We start from the raw sequence: 25,220 nt of genomic DNA on the forward strand, positions 1-25,220 counted from the left end.
GGTACCCTTGGGGTGGACTCAGGACCCCAGAAGTAAGGGAAGCAAACTGCTCCCTGACCGTAGGCACCCCGCCACCCGGCACTAGGGAAACCACTCACCTCCAGTTACACCCCTACTGGGGGCACTGAAGGGTCACTTCCTGGGAGATGTTCAGGAGGAAGGTCCCTGAGGCAACAGGCTCGGCGTCTGTCCAGACCTCAGCTGGCAGCTCAGTGCAGGCCAGGCCACGGGGCTGCGGGGCCTGGAGGGGCGGCTGCCCCCAGGCGGGCACCGGACAGCTGCTCCCTGACTCCTCGGGGGCTGCAGGGGGCTAAGGGGACCCTGGCATCCTTTGCTCAGGCCTGTTACTCCCTCCCGGGCCTGCTCAGCCTCTGGCCTCCACACAGCCTCTCTGTCCCCAGGCAGCGTGCTGTCCCCGGACAGAGGACCGAGGACATGCAGCTGGACGGGGAGCAGCCCTGGGCCAGACGGGGTGGGGCACCCCGTGTTTTTGTAAAGCAAACATTCCGCCCAAGGAGGACCACCGCAAGTGGACAGACAGACGTTCAGACACTGTCCTCAAAGACACACAAACATGGAAGCTCTGGGACAAAGGTCCTTCTCTCTCCACCCACCCCCCAAACGGTCCCCCTGCCTGACCGAGCAGAGCCTGGGGGTCTGCGGGTGCCTCACCGCCGGCCTAGACTGTGAGGGGCAGCACAAGCCCTCAGGCTTGGATTTTGGATTCAAAGTTCCGTCCCTGTCGCCAGGGGAGCGTAACCCCGGGCGGTTTCCTACCCTGCCTGGGCCTCAGCAGTCGCTGGGGGGATACAGGCAGGAAGGTGCCTGCAGGTGAAGCAGGTGAAGGACGTGCAGCCCCGAGGCGAGCTGCCCAGCTGCCATCCTGGCCGCTCCCTTGGACACTTGAGCCAGAAGGCGACTCAGGTAGCCTAAGCTTGGGGCGGGGAGAAGGCCCACTGGCTGCCGGGGAAGGGAGGCCTGTCTCTGTGTCAGAGGCCCCAGAAGGGCCTGTCCCGGGGCCCCTGTGGGCGCTGGACGCCCTGGAGCTGTGTCTGTCAGGGGTCTGCTGCCCGCAGCTCAGCAGCTTCCCTGGGGACACTGGGGGGGACCCTCCCCTGCTTTGCTCTGGCTGCCCCTTTCTGACTGAGGCCAAGACACTTGCTTCCTCCGGCTTCCTTCCTGTTCTTGCCTTCGTTTTCCTTTTGAGCATCTACTTACAGGAAGAGGAGACCAGGCAGAAACTGGTACAAAGGCTCTCAGAGTATTTCACTGAGTTGGACAGAAAGGCCCTGGCTGGCTCCATACACTGGGGACACACTGAGCTCAGGATAAATTCTAGAACGAACACTACGGGCTCCAGGATTTGCCAACCGTCCTAGCCGGAGCTCAGGCTCCAGGCCCCGCGGTGGGGGATGCGGCCATGGCAGCGGGCGGGTCCTCTCCCCGGGGCCCTTCCCTGAACCAGGGTGCACATGCATCTCCCCGATACTGGGCACCTGTCTGTAGCAGGTCAGCCAGTGACACAAGGACACACGGGATGAGGGACAGGGCTGTCACCCTCTCAATCTAAAGCAAAATGGGCGGAGGGAGCAGCTGGGATTAGGTGACTCTGGCCAGAGAAGGGGAGGGAGGCCTGTTTCTCCCCCATCTCCTCCTCAGAAAAGAAAGGAGGCGGCCAGTGAGCCCCAAGGCCGCGGAGGCTGCCGTGCAGGTCGGGGCGCATGCAGAGCGCGGGGCCGCGGCCTGGCTGCGAGCGGAGGGGCGAGGCCGGGGCCGCTTACCCTGGAATCCCCCTCACGTGTCCACAACTGCGTCCCCCGTGTCACACAGCTGCGAGGACACAGCGACAGGATTCGGAGAAAGGAATAAATACGATGAGACGAATGGAACACGGACCACGCCCAGCATCACGGTCAGACGGACCACAATAAACCATCACCGACCACGGCGCTCAGACCCCCGCCCGCCCTGCGGGACGACGGGCCGGGCTGCCGCCGCCGGAGGACATCGGGACAGGACAGACGGGGCACGAGATGACTGCTAAAGGGCAGCAGCTCTGAGCCGGGCAGGAGGGAAGGGGACCGTCACACCTCCCCAGGGCCCCTCCCATCCATCAAGGGCTCCTCTAGAACCACCAGCGGGAAGTGGTGCTCACTGGTGAGAACTTTTCCTTAGCTTTTTATAAGCCTCAGGGTGGGTGGCGCAGCTGGACCTGCACCGCTCGTCACAGCAAGGATAAAGCAGCCGCGTCACCGGACGGCCGCTCGCGCAGCGTGTACCTCGGCCCCACCGCGCATGCGCGCCGGGCCGGCCCCTCCTGCGCAGCGAGGCGCTAAGCCCGCAGGCTCACCTCCACCTGACGGAGGGGAAACGGCACGCCTGGAGAGGGACGTGGCGGTCAAAGCGCGACCCGTTACAAGTCCCAGGGCACCCGGGGCCCAGGGCCAGACTGCTCTCTCAAGTGTGTGTGTGTGTGTATGTGTGCGTGTGTATATGGTGTATGTGGTGTGTATGTGGTGTATGTGGTGTGTATGTGGTGTGTGTGTGTATATGGTGTATGTGGGGTGTGTGTGTGGTGTGTATGTATGTGGTGTATATGTATGTGGTGTATGTGGTGTGTATGTGGTGTATGTGGTGTGTATATGGTGTATGTGGGGTGTGTGTGGTGTGTGGTGTGCATGTGTGTGTGTGGTGTGTGTATGTGGTGTGTATGTGTGTATGTGGTGTATGTGGTGTGTATGTGGTGTATGTGGTGTGTATGTGGTGTGTGTGTGTGTGTGTTATGCTTACACACTTTCCTGGAGGAAAATAGCTCGTCTTTGACTTTAAATTTAAAGCAAAACTAAATTCCGTCCTCGTGGGCTTCTCCGACCAGGGGGCCCGCATCTTTTCTGAAACTGACCCCTTTCTAAATACGTGTTGCTAGAAAAGCAGTTTTCTAATAAGGCTTCTTTAGCGCAGAGGGAAAACACAGCCTCTGCTCTGCCAGCGCAGTCCAGCCCCTCCTGCAGCGGCCCCTCCAAGGCCGCAGGGCGCTCAGCCCCCAGATGGAGAGCAGGATCAGCACCCCAGGCTGGCGGGTGTCCAGCTGGGAGAAATCCCCCAGGGAGCCCTTCCCCGCAGGACACCTGGCCACCAGGGCTCTCCACGGGCTCACGGGGGCTTCTAAGGAGACCAGCCCGGATGCCACGCGCGTGGAGCAGCAGGGTCCCTCCCCCGCACAGTCCCCAGAGGTCGCTCTGCACGGCCGCCGCACTAAAGCTCACGGAGACGCTGCACGCACGGCAGTTACCTGTGGACATGCTCTCCCCGGGGGACATGCCGTCCAGCGCGGGATGCTCAGCGGACTGCGGGCTGGAGGCTGCGAGGCCGACGGCGGGCGGCTCAGGCGGCGGCAGGGTGGGCCTCTGCCGGGGCTTCGGGGTGGGCCGCGACTTGCTGAGAGCACCCACGAAGCCGGAGGGGGAGGCCAGCGGGGGCGCCGCGGCCGCCGGGGAGAGCTGGCCCGAGGCCAGGGAGTACCCCGGGGGGCAGCTCAGTCCGTAGGGTGATGGGGTGCTGGGGGGCGTGGGGGACAGGCTGAGCGGGGACGGCTGGCCGGCGGGTGGCTCAGGCAGGGGCCCCGGCTGGCCAAAGGGGACCTTGGGCGGAATGGGTGCCAGCTTCTTGGAAACTGAAAGAGGAAGCAGGGGACACAGGGTTCAGTGACACCCATCATCCCTGTGGCTGCCAGCAAGCCCCCCCTCGCCCCCCACCCCCAGCTCCTGCCACGCTGAAAGCAGCCAACACCGTTTCTTAAAATTGACCTAGAACTGCATATCTGCCCATCTGTTCACTAATTTCTCCTCCTCTCCTCTAGATTCCTGCTATCATCAGCACACACACCCCCAACCAAACGGGAGAACACACTTCCCATACCCAGGCCGTGGCTGAGTTCCCAGGGTCCTCCCATCACTTCAAAGTGGTGCACCTATCAGGGGGGCTCCGAGGAGGGAGGAGTCTGGGATGCAGCGTCCAGGACGGGACGACTAGAGATCGGCTTGCGGCAGTGGACCCTGGAGAAAGCAACCGTCCTCGGGGCAGGAAGCTCTGACTTTTGGCTGAACCTGCCCAATGGCTCTGGGATCCCGTAACAGTGACCTATGACCAAGTCCTCTGGCCACAGAGGCCCAGAGCCTCCATCACGCTGCCTGTCTTTCCCTGTGCTTCCCCTCGGTCCTGTGGACACCTCAGAGGTGTTTTCCCTTCAAGAACCCTGGGTGTAGACGTGTACGAACCTGCACTGTTTGTTCTAAGTGCATCACTGCCCCAACCCCTCTGCACTGCCTTCATTCCCCTCTTTTTATTTACTTAGTCATGCTAAAGGATGACAAACACGTTATGCCTTTAAATGGAAAGGAACTGGCAAGGATGACAAATTCTAATATTTAGAAGATCCCTTGGTGGACAAATGTCCCTTGGTGGACAAATGATCCCTTCATTCCCCTCTTTTTATTTACTTAGTCATGCTAAAGGATGACAAACACATTATGCCTTTAAATGGAAAGGAACTGGCAAGGATGACAAATTCTAATATTTAGAAGATCCCTTGGTGGACAAATGTCTCGAGAAAGCGATCACTAATCTATCGGATTGAGGGTTGGCTGTGGGTAGCACTTACTCTCGAGGAAACTGTCTTTTTAAGCCCTCAAGGAGGCATCATTCTTCCCCCTACTCCCCAGCCCCCCCGACGGAACAGAATCTATTCCAACGATGCCGCGTGCACCTCCCTGGCTCCTTGGTGTGTGGTGTGGACAAGTAAGGGTCCCACTCTCCTGAGTCCCATCAACTTGAGTTCAAATTCCTATCCCGTCTCACCTGCTGCAAGCTGGGGGATTTTATTTAAACCTCTTGTATGGGGCTTCCCTGGTGGCGCAGTTGTTGAGAATCTGTTTGCCAATGCAGGGGACACAGGCTCGAGCCCTGGTCCGGGAGGATCCCACATGCCGTGGGGCAACTCAGCCCATGCGCCACAACTACTGAGCCTGTGCTCTAGAGCCCGCAAGCCACAACTACTGAGTCCGCGTGCCACAACTACTGAAGCCTGCGCGCCTAGAGCCTGTGCTCTGCAACAAGAGAAGCCACCGCAATGAGAAGCCCACGCACTGCAACGAAGAGTAGCCCCCGCTCGCTGCAACTAGAGAAAAGCCCGTGCGCAGCAACGAGGACCCAACACAGCCTAAATAAATAAATAAATAAAATAAACCTCTTACGTGCACTTGAAAGAATCACATTTTCTCCACAGTACTGTAATAATTACATGGGATCATGTATGTCAAGCACCACACAGTCATGACTTAAAACCACTTTTCAGCACTATTGGCTGATGCAGGCATTACGTGCTTCTCATCCAGTGGAGACTCTAGGGGTCAGTGCTTGAACACGTCTTCCCCCGAGGGAGCCGGAAGACGGAGGATGCAGTGACATCGCCATGATGTCTATGGCGACATTTACCACCCCAGGTAGGGACAGGCCTAGGTCATGATGTAAGACTGTAGGCACATCGTCAAAAGACTGAGGGAGTACAAAACAAAACTCAGTGTGCCATTTGTGGGCAATGGTGTGCCTTTCAAATGATGGTGCTGAGCTGCTGAATGTCACCTGGGAAACCCCTGCCTGGGTCCAATGGGCTGTGAAGAACGAGAGGGCCAATGTCCCACTGGCTGTGGGAAGCCACGTGGCCTGGAACAGGAGCCCCGACCCCACTGGACAGAAGAACAGCTTAGCCATCACCCTGCCCTGCGCAGCTGGGGGAGGGTTAAAAGCCGTGTAAACTAAGACAGCCAGAGAATTCTATCAGGACCGCAAGGGAAATGTGTTGTTGCTGGATAAAGCCCTGGCATGCTCAAATCCCTCCACTGCCACTTTGGCCAACCTCCTGTGTTGCAAGGTGCCCTCACATGACCCTCGGTGCCCTGAGCTCACCACAGGTGGTCCAGCGGGAACACCCTTGTACTGCAGTTCCACGTTCACCCGTCTGCAGAGGCCACGTCTGCTGCTCTGTTAGAGCCTCGGGGCTCTCTACACATAGCAGAGGCTCAACAAACATTTGTAGGGCGTATAAGGGATGAATGGGGATGAGCAGGATGGAAGGGCTGGGTGAGAGCAGGCTCGGATGATGGGCTCACACAGCAGCCCGCAGCCAGGATGGCTGGGAGGGGCCCTGTGTGAGGATAAGGAGAACCAGCCCGGTCCCACGTCCCGGAGCTAAAGGCACACCTAGAAGCCGGACAGGCCTGCACTGAGAACAAATTAGACAATGTGCTATTTTAAGCACCTTACAGACTTTGTGATGACAGAAGGTGAAAAAAAAGGTGGTTCTGATTAATACACGTTCCATGCAGCCCCCATTTATGAAATATCACCATGGAGCATGTCTCCATGTTTTGGGGAATCATTTCAGGGAGAATAACGGAGCCTTCTGCAGTGGGTTTCAGTGGCAGAAACTGGGGTGGGCAGCTCATGGGCCAGTGGACAAATGCTCAGGCCTCCACTAAAGAAATATCAAAGGGCAGGCCTCCTGCAGAACAGTCTCAATTCCACCTCTGTGTCCCCTTCTACAAATAATCCAGGGGTAGGCAGCTGGGCTGGACCCCAGCTGGGGCAGGGGGCTCCTGGGGAAGACTCCACACTGCATTTTAAATGGTGGTGAGAAGCCTGGCAGAGTCGATGAAGACACGTGTCATCCTGGGCGATGATTCTGCACAAAGGTCCTGGTGGACGGGAAGCGGTGCCCCGTGTCTGCCCCCGCCACACCCCCGAGCCCACTGTTCAAATGAATAAACCGAGGAATAACGATGCAACGATCCCTCTTGGGGTTGGCTAACTTCCCAAAGCTCTCACGCGCAGTAATTTTTCACGAAACCAGTTTCTAAATCTCCGTGCGAATGGAGGGAAATGTTTCCAGACGGTGTGACAGCTCTCTGGCTCGAGCCCCCCAAGCCCCCCAAGCCCGGTGGCAGTGACATACCTTTCCGGAGGGTGTGAGGACTCTGGTCTGCGGGCAGCTGGCTGGGGCTGGCACCCGGCTGCATCCCGGGCTGCATCCCTGCACTGGGCGTCCCCTGGCTGGAACCTGGACTTCCTTTCTGCCCAGATCCTGGAGAAAGTTCCTTGCTTTTAGAAGTGCTGAAACACAAGCGCACAGGACAAAAGAAAGCCCCTGAACTCAGGTAACTTCAACATCAGCACTGTGTACTGAATACATGTTCCTCTAGGCAGGTATGGTCCTCTCAGCCCTTCTGAAAGCCGTCAAAGATGCCCACGGAGGTGACCGTCCTCTCTTGGGGCTCTGAGGGCCTGGGTTCCACCCTCATCCCCGTGTGGCACCCGTGGCCAGCTCCCTCTCTTGGCCTCTGCCCTCTCTCCATCAGGAGACCATCCCAGCAAATCTCCTATTTGTCCATTTCCTCTGCCGGCCATCAGCCGCTGCTTCCTGCTGAACTCCCTCTCCCCTCCCACATCCCTCAAACGAAACTGAAGCCCATGAGTCCACGGCCAGAGCTGGTGACCCCTCGTCCTCTCCAGTGGAGCCATCAGCAACCACGCCATCCAGGGTCACTACCCTCCCCACCAACTCTGATTGTCACTTCCCCATTTCTCAGGGAAAATACCTTCTACTTATTAAAAAAAAAAAAAAGAACCCTGCAATCCCTTCACTTAGGGGAGGTGTGTGTGTGCGCGCACACGCGTACATGCAAAGACTGGGTTGAGAGGTTCGGCTTCCCAGAGTCTCCAAAATTTTTCCAGCGGTGGCCATGGAGGAATGCCGTGCACCCTAACAGAAAGCACAGTGCCTCTGAGTGAAGGAGCTTTCCTGCTTCTCTGAACTGCTGCTTTAGGACAGACAGAAACAAACGGCAAAGCAGTCTCCTTGTGCAAACCCCACTCCTAGAATCTCCTCTGACCACGTCCCTTTCAAGGAAGGGCCAAGGATGGCCTCCTTCCCCTGCGCCCCTGGGTATGAACGACCACATGCCGTGACGTGTGCCTTGACGGCTCAGATTGCATTTTTCAACTTTGGAGCGACAAGGGCTGCCCTGCATAAAAGTTCATGGAACTAGCGCTGGAATGAGCGTGCTCCCCGTCTTTTTTCTTCCTCTGCAAGAACGAGATGCAGTCACACCACAGGCTGCAAAGGTCACCAGGCCCAGCATGACCACAGCACCTCCATTCTTTACCTGATTTGCACCCATTTTAGCAGTAAAATGGTCCCTATGCATCTAAAGGTAGAGGAGAGGAAGGGAGAAACACTGAAATTCTAAATTTCACAACAGGGAAGCTGTAATAGCGTAGGAGGGGGACACAGGGAGGTGGGACTCAGCTTCCTCGCCTGGCCGTAGCAAGCTGCCGCCTTACACGTGTGCCCGGGATGCTGGTCTGGGAAAGCCTGGGCCCCATCTGATGGTCCAGGGGTCTGTGAATGACTTACCTGCTGCAGAGGCCAAACCAGGATGCTTAGAAAAGGGGGGAAATGACCAATTCCAAGAGGCTTTGAGTGGATGCAGCAAACCCAGACCACCCCCTCCCAGTGTGCACCGCAGGCCAGACTGACCCAGGCCGGGGGGTTGGTGAGGGAAGGACGACAGCGCCCTGCTTACCTGATCCGCTCAGCCCCGGGCTGGAGGCCGAGGCCGGATGGAGAGAGCGCGGGCACCGCGGGGCCATTGGGGGCTTGCTCCGGGAGGGGCGACGGCAAGGGCGGGGCGAGCTCCGCGGATGGGGCGGGGGGCTGCATGGTGGGCGGGGCGCAGGACGCCTTCCGGCCGGCCGAGGAGCCTCTTCGAGCCACCCACGACGTGTCCATGACCCTCACGCCCATGCTGGCCAGGGACAGAGACACCCAGGCTTAGCTGCGCGCGCCGGGCGCCGGGGTTCCCTCCCCCACCAAGCGCCCCGCAGCGCAGCCCGAGCATCTCCTGGACCAGGGAAGCGAGGCAGCCGCCAGCCGTGCTCCACGGACAGAGGTGCTTGAGCATCCCGGCAGCTCCGGGAAGGGCTCCCACCAGCGGCCCGGGCACCGCTGGCCTTAGGACCACCGCCCGCCCAACAAGCTCCCCAGAATCCAAGCTTCCCTCAGAGCAGAGAGCGGCCTCACTGGGGCACCCACTCCTCCCAAGTGGAAGGTGGAGGCGGGCGGGACAGCGAGGGAGGGGCAGCATCAGACTACAAGAGGGCACCGGCCAGTAGGGGACATCTAAACATCCATCTTTCTTCTTTTGGTCACTGGGAGGTGGAGAGCACGGGACCGACTCAGGATTCCCACGCCAGCCCCAGGGTGCTGGCTGAGCTACAACCTCTGCAGGGTCTACACAGCAGGGAAGGGCTGATCATGCCTCTGGTCAGTCCCCACCCCGACTCCACTTCAACGAGGGGAAGACAGTCAGCTTTGAGTAAATCGGCCAAAGCAACCAGCCACACACATTCACCCCCTTGCAGAGCTCCCTACGGCATAGCTCGCTTAGTGGTCAGAGACTGAGCGTGGCCTTGTAGCTACCCAAGGATACCGTACCTTTGGATTTTCCTAAGGCTGCAGGGACAGAAACATACAGATATTAGTGTCGAAAAAACTGCGCCCTCCTTGGGACACACAGCTTGTCTCTGTCAAGGTCTGTCTTGTCTCTTGTGTCTGTCAAGGCTAAGCCTGGGGCTTTTACTGTGCCATGAAACTTTCAGTTTAGCTGGTCTCTCTAGTTAAAGTGACTTTTCTGTTTGTACGGGTGAAAATCATCCTACCAAGCTTGCAGGGGAATAAAGAGAGAAGCCGAAGAGCTGACACTGGTCAGGAATAAGGGAGGAAAAAGATCCGTGGAAGCAGCAGTCCGTTCTCTTCTCAGTTAATGGTTTAGAAGGCGGTTAATCCCTTCCTCTGGCCTAGGAGGTAACTGGTTCCAGGGTACGCAGTCGAGGCATCCACTGACTGAGGCCACAGCCAATCCTTCCAGTGTTAAGGGAGACACGGACATCCACGCAGGGAGGACACCAGCCAGCACCAGCCTCCCCTGCGTATGTGCACAGAGGGCCGTACTCACACCCACGCTGGTCAGAAGCAAAGAGCTATTACACCACGACATTCTAGCCACCTCACAGAGGGGCAGCAAGATCCAAAGAAAAGGTCCACATTTGGGGATCGGTTGTAGCAGGTGGGATGTGGGTCCTTTAAGGAAATGTGCGGGGACGGACTCTCAGTGAGGCGCACAGAGGAGAACGATGCTACAGCCACGCACGTAGGGGACGGACGGCTTCAGACATGCTTTCCCCTGGGGGCCGGGACCCAGAGACCCCTTCCTGTCGAGTGTCACTGTTAATAGTTCTCATCTCCAAGGCATCTTGGGGGCGGTCTGTCTCTCTCCAGGACCCACCTTGCAAGTCATCTTGCCTCTGAGGACCCTCCACCAATAAACAAGCACCTTCTATACGAGATCCAATCACCCCTGGAGGCCACTCAAAACTCTGGGACAGGGTCCAATTGCGTCCCCCGGTATTTAAAGTGGGCTGCAGGGGAGTATCAAACTATGCCCCTTGGGCTTCCAAGTTTATCAGGCTGAAAAAGAGCAAAAAGCTTAATATTCCACTTGGGGAAGCAAACTGATACCACTTAGTTGCAACGTTGGCGAGGAGGGCGGGATTTTTCCCGTGGTGATCAGCAGAAGGCCTAGGGGATGGAGGTCTCACGCTGCGCTCTCTTCCTTATCCTATTCTCTCTCACTTAGAAAGCCCTTCCCCATTTGGGATGAGAGGCGTGGGCTCTGGGATCAGGGCTGGTGGGGGACGCCTTCTATTTCTAAACACACCTTCCAGCACCGTTGACCCCAGACACCAAGCTCCCTGGTGATCTTCTCCTGGTTTACCCAGGGGAGGGCACGGTCGGGGGGAGGACCAACGAGGCCCGCTAAATATCATCGGCAAAGCATCAGCAACCAAAAGTCGAGAGGTGAAATGCACACCCCTGCTTTTATAAAGAGACAGCTGTGCCGACTGTAATCACCATTCTCCCAGCTGAAGTGACTTTCATATGGGAAGCGGCGTCCTCTGTGTCCAGGAAACACACATCAAAGGTTCACTGACATTTTCAAAAGGCAATAAAAATCTTTTTTTTTTTTCAAGTCTTTGTATAGACATACACTTTTATTTCACTTGGGTAAATATCTAGGGATAGAATGGTTGGATCACGTGGTGGGTAAATGTTTAACTTTTGCAGAAACTGCCAAACTGTTTTCCAAAGTGGTTGTTCTATTTTACACTCCCGCCAGTATTCTATGAGCGTTCTAGTTCCTTCATATAAAAGGCAATAAAAATCTTTACAGAGCGAATCAATCACAGTGGCAACAGCAATACTCTCAGAGGCCTCAAAGCATATTACCTTCAGAAGCAAATAAAGATTTGCTTGGAAGATTGGCAGATTTAAGTGTCCGAACGTCTAGCTAGAACTCCACCCAAAGACAAAAATTACAAAATTGCTTGGCACGCTGCTGAGAGGGGGGAGCTATTCAGAGGAGGAAGAATACAACCAGAGGTTATGTAAGCAGGTCACAAGTCTCCGCTCATTGTTTTATCACATAAAGAAGCAACAGTCGCTAGAATCAAACAACTGCGTGTTATTTAAAAATAACTGGGACTTCCCTGGTGGAGCAGCGGTTAAGAATCTGCCTGCCAATGCAGGCGACACGGGTTCGAGCCCTGGTCCGGGAAGATCCCACATGCCGCGGAGCAACTAAGCCCGTGCGCCACAACTAGTGAGCCCACGAGCCACAACTACTGAGCCCACGTGCCACAACTACTGAAGCCCGCACGCCTAGAGCCCGTGCTCCGCAACAAGAGAAGCCACCGCAGAGAGAAGCCCGTGTCCCGCAACGAAGAGTAGCCCCCGCTCGCCGCAACTAGAGAAAGCCCGCACACAGCAACGAAGACCCAACGCAGCCTAAATAAATAAATAAATAAATAAATAATAAAATAAAATAAAAATGACCAAGTTCAATCAATCAGAAACAACCAACTCCCTTAGAAGTCACTGCACAGATACCCACATCTCGTATGGATGTCAAAGATTTCCCATGGCCACTGCTTCCGGTGAAAACGAGAGGAACTTGGTTTTCGGATCCCTTTATGGCTGAATCAAGGGAGAAGCGAGAAACCAGAGGCCAGGAAGAACCTCCGAGAAGCAAAGGGTTTGGAAATCAATAAGCAGAAGGCAGGGGCACGTGGCAGAGTCCAGGAGGGGACCTGGGCAGAGCCTCCCTTCTGGACTTCCTGGGTCTTCTAAGGAGGGAGCAAGGTGATGGGAGGCAAGGGCCTGCAGCATCTGGGGAGCTGACCCTGAGACACGTGGCTCCCGTTCCTCCTTTGGGGTAAGGTGACAAGGGGCAGGGAATTCAGGCTTCTCATACCTGCTCACCCTCAGGATTAACGCAGGGCAGGGCAGGGCAGCTGGCAAATCCTCACCTTGGCAAGGCAGCCCCGGCTGAAGTCTACTTTACCCTGTTTCACTCCTCCCAGTCTACAGGAACCTCATATTTGCAGGGAACTTACCCTAAGCTACACTTTGTATTTTCCATGAGAGTCTGTATCATGGAACAGGTCTCCTTGATTCAGGAAATGGAGTGGCATTCCTGTTTTAAAGTCTGTAACCTGGCAGGCCACACAGGGAAAAGGTAAGATCTAGGACCTTAAAAATTAGGAGACAAAGGCCTGCCCCAGAAAAAAAAAAATCTGAAAGTTGGAGATTCCAGCATAAGAACAGGTATCTACAGAGAGAACACATGTATTACTGAGAACAGAAGTTTGCTGTGGACCATTCCAGGTAATGAGCCGTCAGGGGTTAGTGGTTGTTTTTTGTTTTTCTTTTGGCCCCTGTAGGGCAGACATCTGTCATGCTGTTTTTATTTTATTCATTTTTGGCTGTGCTGTGCGGCATGCAGGATCTTAGTTCCCTGACCGGGGACTGAACGCGTGCCCCCTGAAATGGAAGTGCAGAGTCCTAACCACTGGACCGCCAGGGAAGTCCCCTGTCATGCTGTTTTTGAATCCTGGTCAGGAACAGTCCTAAGCAGAGATGTCAGCCAACGTATGGCTTTGAGGAATTCAAGTCTACAGAGATCGGAAAGGTTTAGATTTTTGTTCTAGAGATCAGTTACACTTGGGAAAGACCCACCAAGAGAAAGGAGGAAAGAAAACCTGGTATCTCCCCAAAAACCCACAGAAGCTTTGGGAGTTCCTGCACCGTTTAAGTGAACTTGGAGGTCAGGCAGCAGTGGCAGGATGGGTGCCAAGGTGAATGATGAATAAGAGGGATCCTAAGAATCCTGGCTTAGCCTTGTCTGCAGTCCCCCAGGAAGGCCAAAATCCGGTATTTCCAGCTCCTCTAGGGATAATTCCTCTCCTAAATGCATAACAACAAAGTTTCTTCACCTCCCCAGTACAAATAAAACCTGGAGTCACCTGGCAACATTTCACAGACCTGGTCTCAGCATCCACAGATGTGTAAATCCTGGAAATGTGGAAGCAGAGGCAGGGCCTGGGCCAAGAATGCACCTCCCAAAGGCCCAGTTGACCAATCCAACCCCAAAATATGAGTCAAAGTTTCCCCTGGTACCCAGAACTCTCTAGGTAAGCTTGTTTTACCCCAGGTTCGGGCTCTCTCTGAAGTAAAATTCCCGCACCCCCCATCCACGACGTAACCCCTTTTAGGGTGGCTGTCTTTTGGAGGCTCTCCATCCTTCCACTAGGTCTGCAGAGGACCTCAATATCCACAACTGAAAAAAACAAGTCCCCTGGAACACGAGTTCTGACTGTCTCATGGCAACAGGCTTTATGATCTAATAAATTTGGGAAATGATGCCACAGCCCCTTGTGAAGATGCATGGCACGTCACAGCGTGTAAAAGACCCTAAGAAGTCATACACTCAAGAAAGGGGTTTCGACGTGTTGAATCCTGTGTTTCAGGGACACATGAGACCCCAGATTTCCCTCTCCTTGCCTCCTGCCCCAACATAACCAAGCATCAGTGGAACTTGTGTTCCATAGAGCACTGTTCAGATCGCTCCCGAACTTCTCAATTACATGTGCTTATTCCAAATTACAGAACGTCCAGGCTAAGGTCCGGAGGCAGGGCCGCTGGTGAGGCAAGACCCCTGCAGAGCAGTTTCCAGCACAGGCTGAGGATGAGTCACGCACTAAACTGAGCTCTGAGGGAGGCCGCTAGCCCTGGTGTAAATATCCTCATGGATTCGGGGGCTGCTGTCGGCTGGCCCTGGTGGAGGCCCCCTAAGGATCAGAACACAAGTGAACTGGCTACAGGCACGTCAGGTTTCAGGAGTGGAAAGCGCAGCTGCACCGAGCTGCACGGGGGCAGAACATCATTGGTATCCTTTTTTTTTTTTTAAAGCTTGTTCTGATTATCTTTAGTTGCATAACAAACTGCCCTCGAAATTTAGTAGCTTATTAATCCGGGCCACAAATCCACAATTTTGGGAGAGTTTGGCAGGGACAGCTTGACTAGTCTACAAAGCACTAGCTGAGGTGGTTTGACTTGTGTAGTTCTAGCCTCTGTAGACCCCTAAAAACCCTCTGGTGGTAAGGCCCCAGCAGCATCTGTAAAGCTGCCTGCAGCCCCTGGGGTCCCAGTGGGATGGCAGTCTGTCCACGGAAATCCCAATGACCTTGGCTTTTTATACTCAGAAGACCATACTGTAGGGGCCAGTGGATGTTGAACGCCCTGAGATTCCACAGTGATAACTTTCTCATAGAGGTCACCTGGATGGCTTTTCAGAGGGGACTGGGAATCAGACGAGGTCTGGCAGGGTGGAGCCTACCTCTGATGCAGAAACACTTGGGACCAAAGGACCAGAACTGCCCCTCCAGGGCATCCCCCCGGCGAGAGACACTTCACACAGGAACTGAGTCACTTAAAACTGAGTTTTAAAAGCAAATTCCAATGCATTTGCTAGCTCTCTAGCTCTCTCTCTGCATCTCTGTCTCTCTCCCCCATGAGGCAAAGATCAGATTCTAAGCATGCTCTTTTTTTTTTAATAGATTGGCGAAATCTCCCCCTACTCCCTTTAACTTCTAAGAATTTCCAGCTTTTCTTTCCCCACCAGACAGAATACAATGAACAACAGCGCAGGGCGGAGAAACACCCCGCACCCGCCTCTCACGGGAAGGGTCTCTGCTGGGGAAGGGAACGAGCAGGGACACTGGTCCTTGTGAACACTCCCCATCATCCCAGGACACAGGTGTGGGTCTCCAAGGTCGACTCCCACTCAGAAGAGAAGAGGGGTGGAAAGTAAGACTCACGTACCTCCACAGTTCTGGGTTTTTCAACCTTTCCTCTGTAGGACACATTAGCTGATGACTCAAGCCCACGTATGTGGGTGCCAGGGCTGAGCTGACACCTCCCATGAATCAGCTGTGCTCGTTAGGAAACCTGTTTACGCCCATTTGACTTCTTATGGGAATCACATCATGCAATTACATATTACATGAACTGATTTAATATGGGTGCAAGAGGGTCATTCCTATGCGAATTAAGCTGGGCGCATTTATGAGTCTCATAACAACTGCATCAAAGTAGCTGTAGGTGTCGATCATAAAAGATGGGAAAACAACTCTCAGAAACTTACAAGGATTTTACACTCAGATTGCTTCAAGGTTTAGGTTTTCAATCTGTTTCGAAGAGACCGAAACTGGGAATGTTAAACTCCACACTGCAGGTGCTACTGATGCAAGAATGCTGCTGAGGGGTGCAGACGGGCAGACCCATCATCAGAATAAGACCGCTGAAGATTTGAGAACTGATGTACATTTGTAAATTTTGAGTCAAAATAAAGTGTTCAGTATCTTTTTTTTTCAGTTTCCCCTTTTGACCCACTTTTTTTTTCTTTTGATGAGAACTAATCAGTACTGATCACAACCGTCAGCTCGGAAGGCTGCACTTACTTCCAGCCTGAAGGGTGGGAAGCAAGCCTCGCACCCCGAATAGCACAGATGGAAGCATCAAGAATGAACTGACATGCTAACAGACACAACCCACTTAAACTGCTGCTGGTAAGTGCAGCCTTTCTGTCATCCCATCTGAATCAATCCCTCCATCCCACAACCCCCAACACTGAGAAAGGGATGCTAGTTCATACCCATCCTTTTTGTAAAACTCCAGCATCATGTTATCCGTGGCAACGCTGAGGGGCCGGCGGGCCTGCTCGGGCTGGCGCCGGTCAGCAGGGTCCATGTCTGGGGAGGGCATTGAGCTGTAGTTGGCATTGTGGTTCACGTGCACCGGACTCCCGTAATTGCCCGTGATGTTGAACTCTATCTCTGCGGGGAAGACAGAATGGGTGCACATGGTCTGTGGGTCGGCCACACCCTTCCTGGGCAGGAGGGAGATAGCAGAGATGGCCACTTCTTTATGTGTCACCCCTGAAAATCTTGTCCCATGGTTCAGTGTTAGATCATCTATTGATATTAATTCATCTTAATATAATTCATCCTATTACCAGGTGAACACATGTGCTCACCTAGCGTGTAATACGATGGGCATTTAATAAAGCATTTTTCATTTGTGATTCACGAAACAAATTTAGCCAAATAGGAACAAATGGGTACTTTCTTTTTGAAAAAGGCAAAATAATCTATCTCAAACCTTATGTTTAAAAGTGAAATGCCAGAGCAGTCTAAATCATATCAGGAAAAAGAGCAATGCCCACTCTCAACACTGTTATCTGACACTACTGAAGAAGTGCTAGCCAATGGAATTAGTCAAGAAAAGAAAATAACAGGCAATATTATTATCTGTAGATGATGATGATGTCTTTCTGGAAAACCAAAGAGAAAAAGAAATTTTAAAGGATTAGAAATAGAAAGAGATCTCACTAAGATTGTGGGCTATCAAATGGATTCTAGTCTCATCCTTTCCTGGTCACAGCCTATTTATGGGCAATGACAATGAGTGAGCACAGAACTTACAGAATTATGCCTTTAACTCCTACCTCCTATATTTCTTTATCCTGATTTCCTATCCTCACCCGACTGTGTCATCAATTGAACTCTTATTTCAGAGCTGTCATGGTCAAAACACATGAAGCCAAAAGATAATCAAACTTCTTTTATGTTAGATCAGCACTAAGTGATTACTTCTGATGAACAGAGCAGAGAATTATTAATATTATATCCCCACATGAGTTAATAGTTTGTTGTTGCACAGCTGAAAGCATACCCTTAATATTTACTAAACATAAGGCACAGTACTTTTTTAAAAAGCAAACACTGAATTTAATGTAACAACTGCTGTCTGTCTCTTCAAGGCTGTCACCACTGCAAGTCATTCCCTTATCCAATGGTGCTTCCACGCTAATAACATTTATGAAACTCCACCTTAGGGAGCTGTCTTGAGAGCTTCATTTTGAATGAGGTACAAAAAAGAATCTTGTTGCCTCTGAGCCCCATCTTTACGCGCCAAGGGCAACTCCAAGGACACAGCCTAGCGCAATGAATGGATGGCACCCAGGTGATCCCTAAGCCCGGAATAAAAGTTCATGTTCATCTCCCAGCCACTCTCTCACTTTGTCCCAGCTTACCCTTCCCCCTCCCCGTGTCCTCAAGTCCATTCTCTAGTACTACCAAATGTAAAATAGCTAGCTAGTGGGAAGTAGCCGCATAGCACAGGGAGATCAGCTCGGTGCTTTGTGACCACCTAGAGGGGTGGGATAGGGAGGGTGGGAGGGAGGGAGACGTAAGAGGGAAGAGATATGGGGATATATGTATATGTATAACTGATTCAGTATGTTATAAAGCAGAAACTAACACACCATTGTAAAGCAATTATACGCCAATAAAGATGTTTAAAAAAAAAATATGGAAAGGAGGCATGACTATTGCCAAAAAAAAAGTTCATGTTCACCTCAACTCCAGGTTCATCCTCTGCATCTACAGAGCATAACATCTCTCCTTTTTTTTTTCTGCTTCAGCATTTCATGATTCACAGATTTAAAGAAACTATGGTGTAGATGTTAGACCAATAAAATCTGAGGGTATGGTTAGCACAGCACCTTCACGCCAGAATGTCCCTTGACCAGGGATGAGAGTAAGAAGCTGCCATGACTTGACCCCATTCCTGAGTGGTGTGTGTGTGCGCGTGTGCGTGTGTGTGTGCGCACGTGTGCACGTGTGCTTGTGTGTAGAGGATTAAAAACAAACCAAATATACACACACCTTTGGCCAGTGGTACTCAGAGGTTTCAAAGGTTCGGAACTCACAGCGACACTCCCATTTTCCACAGAAGCCCACTCCCACACCCGGATGCTGCCACGTACCCCCAGGGAAGAACCAGTCTGCGTGCTGGATGATGGGCTCGATGATCCCGACGATCTGCAGCGAGACCGTGGTCATCATTTCCGTGATGTTCCTGTGAGCACAGGACAGAGCGAGGCAGGGTGGGGTGAGCGGCCAAGGCAGGGAAGGGGCCCTGCACCAGAAGTCTGAGAGCAAGCATCCTTTCAGGAAGGACACTTCACCTTTCTGAACCTCTCTCCCCCTCTACGGAATGGAGATACCCCAGGAGTCCTCCCTACAGGAGACGAGCAAGTAACATACTCAAAATCGCCAAGTATGAGGCACCTTTCAGTGTGAGGTATGATTCTCATAACTGCCAGATTCATCCTTTTCCCAGCTCTGTTCTCCCTTTTGAGACAGCCCTCTGTCCCTCAGATGCTGGGATGTGTGCTGTTCACAGGGGGCCAGGGAGGCCTGGAAAAGCTTGCCGTGCCTAGTGCTGACTCAGATGAGCTCAGAGAAGACCCTGACTGCAGGCCTAGCTCTGAGACTATCAATGGGAAAGATCTGAAGAATGCTGGGTCTCCTCCCGAGTCTAAAGAAGGAGCAGGCCAAGACAGACATATGACCTGACACATACATGAGGCTGGTGGTTATCCGGGGCCCTGGCCATCCCGCCCAGGCCCCAGCAGCCCCCTGCCCGTAACGTGACCCATACACCCCTTCCTCCCTGGGCTCACCCTTCCGCTTGTGGCCACAGCAAGTTGGGTCCTAATACAATTGCCATGTTACTGGGAGTCATCTTGTTGACATCTTGATATTCTGAGAGTTTGGATAAAAACTTGATCAAGTATCTGAAAGGAAGTGAGAAGGGCCAAGTTTAACAAGGGCTCAAAACCAGCCATGGTCCCCCAGCACCAGGTGGAAACTTCTCTTACTGATAACAAGATTCATACATCCTACAATATAATCAAGACGTGTCACGCGTCAGGACATGAGAATGCTCCAAAAACAGATGGACTCAGCTCTCACTCGGCTAGCTGTCAACATTTGCTTCAATTAACCCTGCCAGAAAAATTCTCCATCTTTCCTTTTGACCCACTACACAATGACTGAAAGTCCTTCCTTCTTTTCAAACCTCTGTCACCTGCCATCCTCCCTGTGTGCAGAGGTGAGAAGCAGTGTGTAGGTGTCACTGGTGGGGACATTTACATGCTAGGGGTGGCGCCCCCTGGGGTTAACCTCAGTGGGGCTCTGAGAGCCAATGAAGAAAAAGTTAAACCTAGACTTAGCATGTGGCCCAGCAATTCCACTCCTAGAGAAATATGTCCACACGCGAATGTGGACACAAATGTTCCCAGAAGCATTATTCATCACAGCCAAAAAGGGGAGACCACCCACATGTCCATTAAGGGATGAACAGATGAATCAAATGCAGTCCCATCCAGACAATAGAATACTATTCAGCCCTAATAAGGAATGAAATACTGACACATGCTACCACACGGATGAACCTCAGAAGCATGATGCCAAGTGAAAGAAGACAGACACGGAGACCCCATGTTGAATGGTTCCATCTCTATGAAATGCCCAGCGCAGGCAGACAGACACAGAACGTAGATGAGTGTCTGCCAAGGACTGGCTGGGCAGAAACGGGGAATGACTGCTACTGGGCACAGAGTTTCTCTTTGGGGTGATGAAAATGTTCTAAAATTAGACAGTGGGGATAGCTTCACAGCTCTACAGATTTACAAAAAGCCACTCGATTGTACACTTTAAAAGGGTACAATGGTATATGAATTGTATTTCAATAAAGCTATTATGTAAAAAAAAATCAGTAAGTGAGCTGTGCACAAATGAAGCACAAAAAGAGCTCTCACAAACCACACCAAACCTGCCAGGCTCCACGGAGGCCCCGGACTCTCAGTTACACAGGTGGCGGGTCCAGTCCCATTCAGCCTGGACGACAGTGAAGTGGCTCCTTCAGGAACTGCTGACTTACCTTCTGCCCATGGAGCAGAAAGACCACAGAGGCCCCTAAAGCTGCCACTGGGCCACCTCTACCCACAGCGCCTCCCGCCATGTCATACCTCCAAGAGGCCACACATGCCTGGACCAGGACGTGGGACCTGAGCTGAGTCAATCCACGGGGTGGCCAGTGGCCTAGCAGCACTTGAAGAGTCATACCGATCTGATTCTTGCTCTTGGGATTTTTTTTTCAATTTTGTATATATAAATTGACCAATTTAAGCATTTTAAAGTGTATAATTCAGTAGCGTTAAATACTTTCACACTGTGATGCAACCATCACCACTATCCATCTCCAGAATTTTTCATCACCCCAAAGTAAAACTCTGCACCCATTAAATGACAGACCACCTGCTGCCCCACCCCCTCAAAGCCCCTGGCAACCACCATTCTACTTTCTGTCTCTATGAATTGACTACTCTATGTACCTCTTATGAGTAGAACTGTTCAGTACTTGTCCTTTTGTGTTTGGCTTCCCTCAGCGTAAAGCCTTCAAGGTTCATCCATGCCGTAGCAAGAATTAGAATGTCCTTCCTTTTGAAGGCTGAATATTGCATTGTATGTGTACTTTGTCTATGCATTGATCCATCACTGGACATTTGGGCTGTTCCCACCTCTTGGCTATTATGAATCATGCTGCCATTAACATAGGTGTACAAAATCAAGTCCCTACTTTCAAAATCTTTTGGGAATACATCCAGAAGTGGAATTGCTGGGTCGTACAGTAATTCTATGTTTAAGTCATGAAAAGTTGCTTCTGGGATTTTTAACAGGAAAACAGAAATAATCAGGCAGATGGCAGCAGGAGCTGAAGCTGAAAATCTGCATCTAAGGAAGTACCTGGAGAGGGGGAGGACCAGGGGCAATGCTGGCACAGACGAAGTGATGAGGAAGCAGAAAGTGGGAAGGGGCAGAAGCCCGGGAGGGAAAAGATCTGCAGGACGAGCAGGAAGTGAAATCCTGGTGGTAGCAAGAAAAGTAAGAGACAGACTCGTGGAAAACTGCTGGTGAAAGGTGGAAACCACAGAATATTCTCCCAGCCTCTTCTTCCTGCAGCCTAGCTCCAGGACACACCTGCCAAGTCCAGCTCAGGGTCCGGTCAGTTTCTCCCCAGTGTCCACGGGCACCTATCTTTACGATAAACCCCCGATATCTGGAAACAGCCTGCATTCATCTTTGCTCCTTGCAAATCAAAGAACTTAACTGCATTAGCCAACAGCTGGTCAGGTAGCCTGCAAAGTCTCACAGCCCCTTTTAGTCTGTTTCCTCATGTGCAAAACGGTAATTCACAGCCTCCCAGGGCTGCTTGAGGTTGAAAAGAGACCCTGCATGTTAACCATGCTTTGGACACCATGCCTGCCAGTGACCATGCCTTTTGGCCCAGAAACATGTGTCTGAGGCTTAAATAACCTTGACCCAGTGTCTCCAGGGTCCACTCACCGGATGTTGTTGTAATTGGCCTTGGGCAATTTTTCACAAGCATTCCACAGAGCCTGGAGCCTCTTGTCCTGCTCCTGGATGCTGGGAAATTAACAGGAAAAGCCATTGGTTGAGCACAAATCGATGAAGTCCCACCAGGATTCATATTCACCAGCCATCGAAATATTTGAGAAAAAGGAACCAGACGTTGTTAGTGATCGTATCAGTAAACTATTATCATTCAAATGTTTGGTTCTTATTATTTCCCCCTCTAAGGTCTCCTTCTGTCTTGCCTGGGCTATTTGAACAAAACTTCCCCTACACAGGTCACACGGCCCAGGTGAATGGGTGCTGGGGCAGCAGGTGAGGGAGGAGCGCAGAGGCCAGACACCTGCTCTGGAGTGGGCGGGGCCATGGTGTCATCAGGAGGGCGATTCTGTCACAGCAACAGGACACCAAAAACAGGTCAACCCCACTTCCACACCACAGTGGCAGCTGACTGGCCAGTTCCACAGGTATTAGTTAATGCACATTAAGTGTCTTGTCATCTGGCACATAATAGATGCTCAATAAATACCTTCTGAACAAGTAAATTACATGAACTCATGCAGACATAAGGACATCTGACCCTTGAAGACATAACTCAGAGATGGATAATTTCCATGACCAAAGGATTCTCTACTCTACAAAAAGATTTGCTCTAAGGGTTTCTTTATTGATAAACCCTGTAAGGATTAAAAGAAATTACTTATAAGACTATATTTTTTTATTTACTTTTCAAGAAAACCTACCTCAAGGCTGACACGGTTAGGAAGGCCTTATGTTCAAAGAACCTTTTCTCGAGAAAAACTAAAAAGCAAACGCCAACAGGGAGGCCCAGCTCTGACCCCTTGACCCAGAGCCCAAGGCAGGGCAGTGGCCCTCGCTGGGTCCCCAGGAGTCCTCCCTCCCATCCTGACCCAGGCAAGAAAAACTCCCTTTTCCACTCCTCAACCCTTGAAAGGGCAGATACTGCCAAGACCTTCCCTTCGATAAAAATCAGCACCCACGTACTGAGGGTCTCCCGTGTGTCGGGCAGTGTCCCAAGGGCTGGGAAGCAGGATGCAATCAGAGGAGACCGTTGCCTCCCTCGCCTGCCCCACCAGCCCAGCTCACAATCTAACCAGCTACACAAACACAGCCTCGAACCCGCAGATCAGTTCTCCGCAGAGAAGGAACACCGGGGATGGGACGGATCCTGACTGCCAGCTGCCTGACATCCGGGTGCCAGGAAGGCGGGCCCGAAGAGCCAGAAGGAGCCCACCAGGCAAAGGTTTCGGGGGAACAGTCGCATGGGAGGGGATGGCCAGCACGAAGAGGGAGAAGTCCTGGGAGTGACGGGAGCCTCGGGCCTTCCTGCCGCCTCTGGGCTGCTCAGCGGGGTTCCTGCATGGAAACACTCAGCACACGTGACCAGCGAAGTCCCAGGCCACCTTGCCTGGCAGATTCCTCACTACTGCTCCTGTTGCTTCCTGCTAGCCCCCACCCCGACTCCTGGATGGCCCAGCCCGTGGCAGAGCTTCCCTGAAGGCCAATCCCCCGTTAGGGTGAGTGTGGCTCTTTGGTGAGATTCAGCTTCACCAAAGGTCAACGGTTATCAACCCAGTAGCCTTGGGAGCTTTGAAACAAAGAGAATTAAACCAGAATCTCCGAAAATGAGGTCCAGGCATTGAACCTAGGTATCTTTTAAAGCTTCGCAGGAGACTGATGCACACAGGGGGTTGGAGGTGGCTGTCCTGGGCAAAATTACCTTCGTTAGAGACTGTGGCCCTGGTGGCTGCCACCACCATGCCCAGAATCTTCACGCACAACATGCATCTCCTCCAGGGGCAGAAAGAAGCCTTTGCTTTCCCTTGGTTCAAAGACCTGAGCTCTCTGAGGCATCCGCTCACCCCTATTTCCTAATGGAGCCCAGCTATGTAAATCATCGGGAACGGTCTCTCTCTGATCCCGAAGCACCGGGCTGCCCTCTCCTTCTCCAGCTTGGTGTCATCAAGACCACCCATACATTCAGTAAATAAAAGGGGCAGTGTCCATCAAGACATGTCGTCACTCATCATCATCCCCAGGACCCCCGTGTCATTCTAGAGAGGCGTGGAGTGCCGTTAAGCACGTGGGTTCCGGAGCCGGACTCCTTGGAGTCAAATCCTCATCCTGTCATTTATTAGACGGCAGGTAACCTGCCACGAACACCTGCTCTGTGACTCGACTTCCTCCTCTATAAAATCGGGAAAACAGCACAACCCCCTTCATAGGGTTGTTGTGAAAATCAGATGAGTTAAAAACATATAATGAGCTTAGAATGATGACAAGCCTCTAAGAAACACTCAACAAATGGCATCACCTGTGATTATTAGTATCATCGTGGGCTCTCAAACTCACTTTCCACCATGAGATGCAGGAATACCAGGAAGTCAGCCAGCCTTTTAAAATGCATCATCTCTATTCTACCTTGGATAAAAAACCAGAGGTGTGCACGGTAACCGGAGCGAGCTTTTTCTAACTCTGCACACGCCAGCCAGGCTTCACTTCCAGGTCAGCTGGGTTCTCTTGCAGCCCCAGTTCTTACAGAAACTCATACACACTCCAGCATCCTTTTGGAGCAGCTCAGCTGCCTGCTTTTCACTACTAAATCCCATGACTAGAGACCCCCAGAAATCATCCTTTCATGGGCACTGAGCTCAGTCCTCCCATGAAATGTTCCTCTCCCTCCTGTATCTTTTTCTGCTGGACCATCTCCACCCTCATCTCTCCCAGCCTCTCTCTGGTGCCCATTCTCCTGTGTCCTCCCTAGCCGTGTCCATTTACTCAGTAAAAACCGATTCCTCCAAACAGTAGCAAAATCAGCTCTTACTTAGGGCCAAAGAAAATACATAATACAATCCTAATCACGAATCAAGTGCGGAAGGAAGCCAGGAATCCCACGCTTCGGACCTACACAGGTGACATGGCTGGGGCGTCACCTGCTGGGCACCAGCCACCCGATCTCCATACCCCCACCTTCCCGATGCACGACCAGGGTCTGGGCCTCGTTCCTGCCACCTCCCTGCTGAGGCCCCCCTCCAGGCTCACCTTCAGGAAAGTGGGATGGTGTCCACTGCCCGGACATTGTATTTTGATGTTAGTTATTCGTTAGTTGTTGTTAATATTTTTTACCTATTACAGAGGAGGGTAAAGACCCCTGTCACCACTCCCTTGTCCTGCTCTTTTCTCCAGAAGGAATCACCCCCACCCGCCAGTGTGAGCCTTTCCAGAACCTTCTCTTATACAGTTACACATTTATAGAGGCACTCCTAAAATTGTATTGTTTTGAGTGTGTTGGGTGTTTTTTGTATTTCTTCTTTTTAAGACAACAGACTATCCTGTGGGTCCTTGTTAACTTTAGTTCACTCAAAATTAAATCTTCGTATCTTTACACGTGAGCAGGAATAGCT

General features: G+C 52.3%; 1 protein-coding gene across 3 annotated transcripts in view; it reads right to left on the reverse strand.

The window, feature by feature from the left end:
• ARHGAP44 (Rho GTPase activating protein 44) overlaps positions 1-25,220 on the reverse strand; it is a 144,527-nt gene that overhangs the window by 1,893 nt on the left and 117,414 nt on the right. For all 3 annotated transcript variants that reach the window (XM_061174635.1, XM_061174636.1, XM_061174637.1), the window contains 7 exons: positions 21,769-21,849; positions 19,041-19,154; positions 18,342-18,433; positions 16,167-16,347; positions 8,640-8,861; positions 7,010-7,167; positions 3,293-3,673 (listed from right to left, as the gene is read on the reverse strand). In XM_061174635.1, coding sequence (XP_061030618.1) covers positions 3,293-3,673; positions 7,010-7,167; positions 8,640-8,861; positions 16,167-16,347; positions 18,342-18,433; positions 19,041-19,154; positions 21,769-21,849 — 1,229 coding nt within the window. The remainder of the gene's footprint in view (positions 1-3,292; positions 3,674-7,009; positions 7,168-8,639; positions 8,862-16,166; positions 16,348-18,341; positions 18,434-19,040; positions 19,155-21,768; positions 21,850-25,220) is intronic.

Source organism: Eubalaena glacialis, chromosome 19, assembly GCF_028564815.1.
Source record: "Eubalaena glacialis isolate mEubGla1 chromosome 19, mEubGla1.1.hap2.+ XY, whole genome shotgun sequence".
Classification (NCBI taxonomy): Eukaryota; Metazoa; Chordata; class Mammalia; order Artiodactyla; family Balaenidae; genus Eubalaena; species Eubalaena glacialis.